This window comes from Nicotiana tomentosiformis, chromosome 9, assembly GCF_000390325.3.
Source record: "Nicotiana tomentosiformis chromosome 9, ASM39032v3, whole genome shotgun sequence".
Classification (NCBI taxonomy): Eukaryota; Viridiplantae; Streptophyta; class Magnoliopsida; order Solanales; family Solanaceae; genus Nicotiana; species Nicotiana tomentosiformis.
Genome location: NC_090820.1, coordinates 13,357,772 through 13,365,216, shown reverse-complemented (window position 1 = coordinate 13,365,216; position 7,445 = coordinate 13,357,772). Strand labels below are relative to the sequence as shown.

At 38.2% G+C, this 7,445-nt stretch overlaps 1 protein-coding gene across 2 annotated transcripts; it reads left to right on the top strand.

Moving 5' to 3' along the window:
* Positions 1 to 223: 223 nt before the first annotated feature.
* On the top strand, positions 224 to 7,033 carry LOC104096366 (uncharacterized). 2 transcript variants are annotated; one of them, XM_009602730.4, is made up of 7 exons: positions 225 to 478; positions 2,195 to 2,655; positions 2,924 to 3,082; positions 3,452 to 5,429; positions 5,752 to 5,867; positions 5,984 to 6,096; positions 6,678 to 7,033. In XM_009602730.4, the coding sequence occupies exons 2-7, from the start codon at positions 2,226 to 2,228 to the stop codon at positions 6,783 to 6,785; spliced, it is 2,904 nt and encodes a 967-aa protein (XP_009601025.1). In that variant the 5' UTR covers positions 225 to 478; positions 2,195 to 2,225; the 3' UTR covers positions 6,786 to 7,033. The 2 variants fall into 2 exon arrangements, with proteins under 2 accessions (XP_070042335.1, XP_009601025.1); XM_070186234.1 differs by lacking the exon at positions 5,984 to 6,096 and having other exon boundaries at positions 224 to 478.
* The last annotated feature ends 412 nt before the right edge of the window (positions 7,034 to 7,445 follow it).

Below are 7,445 nucleotides of genomic sequence, written 5' to 3'. Positions count from 1 at the left end.
TTTTTTAAAATTTTTACTTTATCTTTAATGAGATAATTAATAGTTACATAAATTTTTGTAGCTTGTTTTAAATTATAAATTTTAAAAATTCTTTTTAAAATGAAATATATGAATATTATATTCTTGTTGTTGAGAGCAACTGGCAAGGAACAGTCCACGTCGCATTATCTCAACCACTAGTCAATAAAGTTTATGACTTTATGTACTGCTTTTGGACTTTTCAGTTTTGAGAGCTTTGGTTCCTTCTTCTACAAACATGTATATACCCAAATTCTTAAACATGGCCATTTTTGCAATTTGTTTGTGTCTCAATTTCTTCTTCTCTCCCTTGAGAAAAAACATACTACTCTGAATATACTAGTTTTCTCTTTGCAAGTAAAATTACCTGCAAAAATGAATGAAAATTGAAGAAATGATAAAGTTGTGATTTTTTTTGGGAGAAATAAAAAGAGGCTGCTATGGATTTTTGGAGAAAACAGTACGTGGTGTTTTTTGATTTGCTTAACTAATAAAAGTGTAAATATTTTATTTTTGGTACTTGTTATGTTTTCTTAATTAATTACCCACTTTCTCATGCTTAGTGGTGATAATATATTAATTAATTAACGTGATGGTTAAGTCGGAATCTTGGGTTTTTTAGTTACTTGAAACTTTTAGAATATTTCTTAATATATTTGAATTATGCTTTCTAGAAGAAAGTTTAAGCATGGTCTTAAAGTAGTTAAAAAGTTCTTGGATCAAGGTCTGCTTTGTATATATTTTCTTTCTTTTTTCTGCAGTTTATAATTTGTGAAACTTGCTAAAGTGCCAATCTTCCTAATTTTTGTTGAATGTTTTATCTTATTTTTTGCTGGTAGTAGCATCATTATGCAGGAACTAGATCACTGGTTTTTGATATATGTGACGGTAATTAATCAGAGCTAATTAGCAGCTGGAATGTCTAGTAATTTTTCTGAATTCTGAAGTCTAAACTTAACTATCTTTAACTGATCCTTTTTCTATTTTGTTTACAGTTTTTAAATTTTAAAAACATTAATTCTGAAGTTTTGGGAGATGATCTGTTTTTCTAGTGGTGAGTGGCGAAGTCAGAAAATTCAATAAGGGTGTTCAAAGTCCGCGAAGGGTGTTCAGTTGATCATTTTTTGCCACACATAGCTTCGCCTGCTGGTGATGAGGGAGAGAAGGGTTTGGGTGGGTGTGTAGTGGGGGTATAGTTATCATGGAAGGTTTTTTCTTTATTGGTTTAATCATTCGATACTCGAAGTCTACTGTCATGACTAATTCAGAATTCGCATCGGGTAGACCCACCGAGGGGATAAAGCTCTCTTTACCCAATGGAGTCTATACTGATACGCTATTCGCGCTGAGTAGGCCCATTGAGGGGCGAAGAGCTATGTACTAAATTGTTTTCTATTCTTAAGGCTTGAAGTCGAGATTTCTGATTAAAGGTAGAAGGTTCTATCTGACGTACCACACTCTTCCGTGGTAGTTAGTAGAAATATTAGTTCATGAGAGGTGTAGACTTTGTACTTCGATATATTAATTGCTCAAAAAGAAAGCTCTATAGCTGTAGATCCAAGAATCTGGGTGCCAATCTCAGCTGAATCTAAGTATAATAAATAAATAAATAATGCACCATTATTGTAGCATATCCCTAGGAGGCTTGCTAGTTTTTTATTTGGATATGATACATAATACTTACTCTCAATCTTCCTTGAAGAAAGAGAGGGAGAAATTTTTTTAATGTAATTTCTTTTTTCTTTTTCCGAAGGGGAAGCTTGGCGTAACCGGTAAAGTTGTGGTAAAGTTGTTGTTATCTGATCAGGAGGTCACGGGTTTGAGCTGTGGAAACCGTTTCTTGTAGAAATGCAGGGTAAGACTGCATACAATAGACCCTTGTGGTCCGGCCCTTCCCCGGACCTCGCACGTAGCGGGAGTTTAGTACACCGGCTGCCCTTTTTTTTTTCTTTTTCCTTTTCCCTTGTGTGGGAATGACGGGGGTTATATCAAGAAATCCGACATTATTGTTGACTGTTATGTAACATAGTTTAAAAATAATTCAGAAGAGCAATTGAGCTTATCATAAATGTATCACCATAGTTTTATTAGTCTCATGTCCAGAAAAAATTATTTAGTTGTTTTGCACTGATCTTTGCTAGTGACTGAAATATTTCGAGATGTTCTTTTTTTTCAGGCTTCCTTATAGGCTGTAGTCTTCCTTGCTGATGACAAACAGCAATGACGATGATATTGATTTAGGACTTGCTGTAGGTTGCACCACTCATAATGTTAAGACAAAGACGGAAGATGATTCGGGTGCAGGTGTAAATGCAAGCTCAATGGTCGACATGGCATTTGCAGCATCTGATCCCCTATCTGAATTAGTTTGGTCCCCTCACAAAGGTTTGAGCCTGAAATGTGCTGATAGCAGATTAGCCGACAAAAAACCTGTTCTTCTGTGGAATGTGGGACTAAGCAATGTGATTTCTCCACCATCACAAAGCGGCAGATTTAAGGGGACTTATGATGAAAATGCTGTTAATGAAAGAACAATCGTTTCTCCGGAAAGGTTTCTTTTGGATGGAGTAGTTGATGACAAACATAGTCTAGCTTATGAGACCAACGTTATGGGATCAAAATGCGGAAATGAAGTAGGTAAGGCTATCATCTTAGTCATTTAGCTATTGCCTTATACATATCTTTACTAGCAATATTTATCTAGTGTTGCTCGTGTTTATTCTGAGGGTCTACTGAAAGCAGCATCTCTATCTCCACAAGGTAGGAGCAAGGTTTGTGTACACATTACCCTCTCCATACCCCACCATGTGGGATTATACTGGATATGTTGTGTTATTGTTGTTGTTGTTGTTGCTCGTGTTTATTCTCTTTATTGTTAAACGCTGAGTAAACAGTCTTCCGACAGGGTGCAGCAGCCAAGTGAAGATAATGAACACTGCTGATGGAGTCGATACTTTAGGCACTAATCAAGATGCGGAAAGTTTGAAGAATACCGAGAAGGGCTTTTGCATTAGTCAAGATATCCAGATCCCTCAGACGGTTGAAAGTTCTGAAAATCATGCAGGTGTAGTCTACTACCCGAACCTCACGTTATTATTAGACCGTGTTACACAGAAGCATTCAGATATGTGTTCTGTGTCTAAGCTGCGGAGTATCTCCTATACATAAATTCCTTAAGGGAAAATTGCATTTTTGGGCAACCCTAAAAAATAATAGCCAGCAAAATGTATATGTTTTGTATATTTGGGCTAGCGCCCGTAATTATTTTCAGCAGACGGGCCAAAAATGAATAAAAAGAAGCCTTAATGATGTTCTGTTATGTTATGATTGAGGAGCGTTACCTTCCACGATGTTGATTTAGTGGGCTGACGAAAGGATGGCGACATTCTCATTTCATAACATGTGTCTTATTAGATCACTTTGTTTGATGCAGGTCAGGGAGATTTAGGAACAGAGAGATCTCTGCAACATGGAGCCGATTCCAAGCTTGATACAGGAACTACTAAACCTCTAGCAGAGAAAACGAATCAAGGAATTTCTGCTAATGATAAGCGCAGAGACGGAGATGTTTTGGTTAGCAGTCATGCTTTAATTCCTACTGTCAAAGACTCGGAAGCGGACGAAAGACTAGAATTTGCTGTAGAAGAAGATAGTAGAAACAGAAAAAAGAACTCCTATACTACCAGTCCGCCAGCAGAATGCATAGCGGAGAATGATGTACATCTCCCAGGGGTTAAGGAGACTTGTGATCAGAAGGAGGAGCAACTTCTTAGGGACAGTTCTGTTCCTCTTGAAGCTTCTCCGACATATAGCAGGTCGTCGTCTTATAGAAGGAAAGGGAAAGGGAAAGCCTTATCCGAAGGAAATGTCAACAGCAAGATGTCGAATGGTGAGGAAGATAGCCATGAAAGCGTAGAAAGCTGCAACGGTACAGGGTTAATCCCAAAGGGTAAGAAACGGTGGAACTTTGAGCAGCAATCTTTCGTTGGAAGTAAAAGAATCAGAACGCATGTGCATAGAGATTCTGCGGCAGAATCGACAGTTGCGCGTAATAGCTCTTTCATGACTTGGATATCGAACATGGTAAAAGGCTTCTCTAAGTCCAATCTTAAAGAATCTCCTACTCTCGCTCTTACCTTCACTCCTAATAATGATGAGGAAAATCAAGGAAAAGAGACTAATAATCAAGAAATTGTTATGTATGACAAAGATCATGATCCGATTAGCAGGTCTATGGGGTTTCAAACTGTATTTCAGTCGCTGTATTGTCCTACCTTGAAAGTAACTGAAAAAGAAACACCGAAAGATAACAACGTCCTCATTGAAGTTCCTCCGATATCGTGCCATGGGGGGGACAAGGTGACTGCTTCAGCAGAAAACAAAGCTTCGAGTGACATTGCATGTAGCAAAGCAAATGATGAGCTGAACTCCACGGACTCATTGTCTAGACTTAAAACCGGCATTGGTGAGGAAAACAATACCTGTCATTCATCTGAACGCGACACAGTTTATGGCACGCCTAACAGAAATCAGTCTCTTCATAGTCTGTGGATAACTAGATTCTCAAATAGGACTCCCGGGACTACTGTTCTGAGCGCAGATAATCCCAAGCCAACTGCACATGAAACACTAACATGTTCCACGGAATGCAGAAGGCCTAATCCTCAAGCTCAAACGAGTGTTGATTGTGTGATTGAACACCAAATCTCAGGCGCAAGGGAGACTTCGTCTGGAGACGAAGACGATGATGTTGCAGCCAGCTCAAAAGAGATCAATCAGAGTAATATACATCCTATTATACCTTCCGCCAAGTTCAAGAAATCCGAGGCGCTGGCCTCTCTATTTGCCAGGAGATTGGATGCCCTTAAACACATACTACCTTCTTCAACTAGAGGTGAGTACAGTTACACAAGAACAACTTGTTTCTTCTGCGGCAGAAGCGGCCACGACTTACGCAACTGTTCAGAGGTGACGGAGTCTGAGTTGGAAGTTCTTACTAGAAACATCAGGGCCTATAATGGGGCTGAGGAATCTACTTGTCTGTGCATTAGATGTTTTCAAATTGATCATTGGGCTATTTCCTGCCCAACATCATCTCCAAACCGGAACAGGAATGATAATTTGCAGCTCTTCACAGGCAATGAATGTTCATCTAGCCTTCTCGAAATAAAGCAGAGTCAACGGATCGAACTTGCTAATCATGCTTATCACAGTAAAAATCAGCTTTGGTTTGCAAGAACTTCTGGTTCCAATCAAATTCAGAAAAAGAGAATTTCTGATCCTGTGGAGAACAGTTTAAAAGAAAGTAAAATTTCTTCCAATCTTGTTAGTAAGGAGATAACAACAGATGTCCCCAAAGGAATTTTTGATGTCATCAGGGGTCTCCGATTGTCTCGTGTGGATATTCTCAAGTAAGCAAAGCATGTTATGCAAGTTAGTATATTAATGTCAAGTTTGTTATTTCTTTAGATGTAGATTTAGGTAAAGCTTCCACAAAATAGATAGGCTAGAGTTAGATGCGGTGGCATACATAAGATTTTGCATAAGCATTATCGGTCTATTATCAAAACTCGGCTAATATATGACTTTTCGTTTGGGCAATAGAGGTTCTAAAGCTTCACTTCTTGTCCCAATTTAATTTATTTGGCATTCTTTACTGCTAGTGTTGCTCTGTTACATATATACCTATTGATTTTTTCAGTCTAATTACGTTTTGAATTTTGGTTTCCTTAGATGGGTGAACTCCAATGCTTCACTATCACATTTGGATGGGCTTTTCCTGCGTTTACGATTAGGGAAGTGGGAAGCAGGGCGAGGAGGTACAGGATACTATGTTGCATGCATAACTGGTAAGCTTTCATTATAGTTTTCGTTACAAACTTTTTCCCTGCCTTTCAATGCAGAACGGATTGTTATCTTTGTTTTTTTACGCTTGTCAATAACCTTCCTTTTCTGGAATCCGTAGGTGTAAAAGGAGAAAAATCTGAGAGAGATTCTAGGAAACGCATATCAGTAAATGTCTGTGGAGTCGAGTGTTTTGTGGGAAGCCAGTATGTCTCCAACCAAGACTTTTTGGAGGTAATATACTTTATAGTTACCCGTTATACAGAGATTTTTTATGGAGCTGTCGATGATAGTTTTTGTTTTCTGGGCAATCAAATGATGGTTCCTAATTCAACTAGACATAGGGAAAGCTAAGGTTATTTTCATGCTTAGTTAACCATTTCTGTTCTATCTTTTTATTTGGAAAGCTATACCCTGCATCAAACAGCCTCTTGCAGAAATGCAAGGTAAGGCTGTGTACAATAGACCCTTGTGGTCCGGTCCTTTCACGGTCCCCGCGCATAGCGAAAGCTTAGTGCACCGGGTTACCCATACCCTGCATCAAATGATGAAAGTGAGGCTATTATCATGTTAAGTACTTCGTTTTTCTTCTTCTCTTTAGGGAATTAATCACTTTTAAATGTAAAGATTAAATAACATGTTTGCAGGAAACACCATATTCAGTTGCTTACTTGGCTGCATGATTATGCTAATTTGATGTTGCATCTAATTGTCCTGGTGTTGTTTTTACTTGACTCTTTTATGTGCGCTAATAAAGTGCAGCCACTTTGAATTCACTTACTCTAAATATGAAATTCGTTTCTAATTCTTTACAGGATGAACTAACTACTTGGTGGCGCAAAATGTTGGAAAGTGGTGGGAAGTTTCCTGCAGAAGAAGATTTAAGACTAAAGCTCGAGGAGCGCCTGAAACTAGGGTTCTAAGAACCCGTCACAGCAACACATTAGTACCGAGTTTGGTTTGTCCAAAAGTGTTACACCAGACCAAGATATGAGCTATTCCACCATCTTGTAAATAAGATTTTGGGTGCTATTTCACAAAATTCTTTGTTCTTTTTATTTGACATTCTAGACATGTGAGATTGAGAATTATTTTTTTAGTGTTCATCTTTTGTATATAGATGAATTTGTTTGTGATCACAAGGCAATGAAATGTTAAATAACATGAGACATTGTTTGAAGTAGGAAAGAAGGAAAAAAAAGGGAGCTTTGACGTAACTAGTAAAATTGTTGTCATGTGATCAGGAGGTCATAGGTTCGAGCCGTGGAATTAGCCTCTTGCGGAAATGCACATAGCGGGAGCTTAGTGCACCGGGCTACCTTTTTTATACCAAGTAACTTGTCGACAAGTTTAAATTTCTGTCTTTCTTTGTGCCTTTCTCACATTCGAGATAAGGACGTGTGACAAAAATTTTTTCCTTTTACTAGTAACTGGTAAAATTGATGCCATGTGATTAGGATGTCACGTGTTCGAGTCGTAAAAATACAGGTTAATGCTAAGTACAATAAACCCTTGTGGTCCGGCCGGACGTGTGACAATTTTCCTTTTCCCCTTTACTGATTAACTGATATTTTGATGTTTCT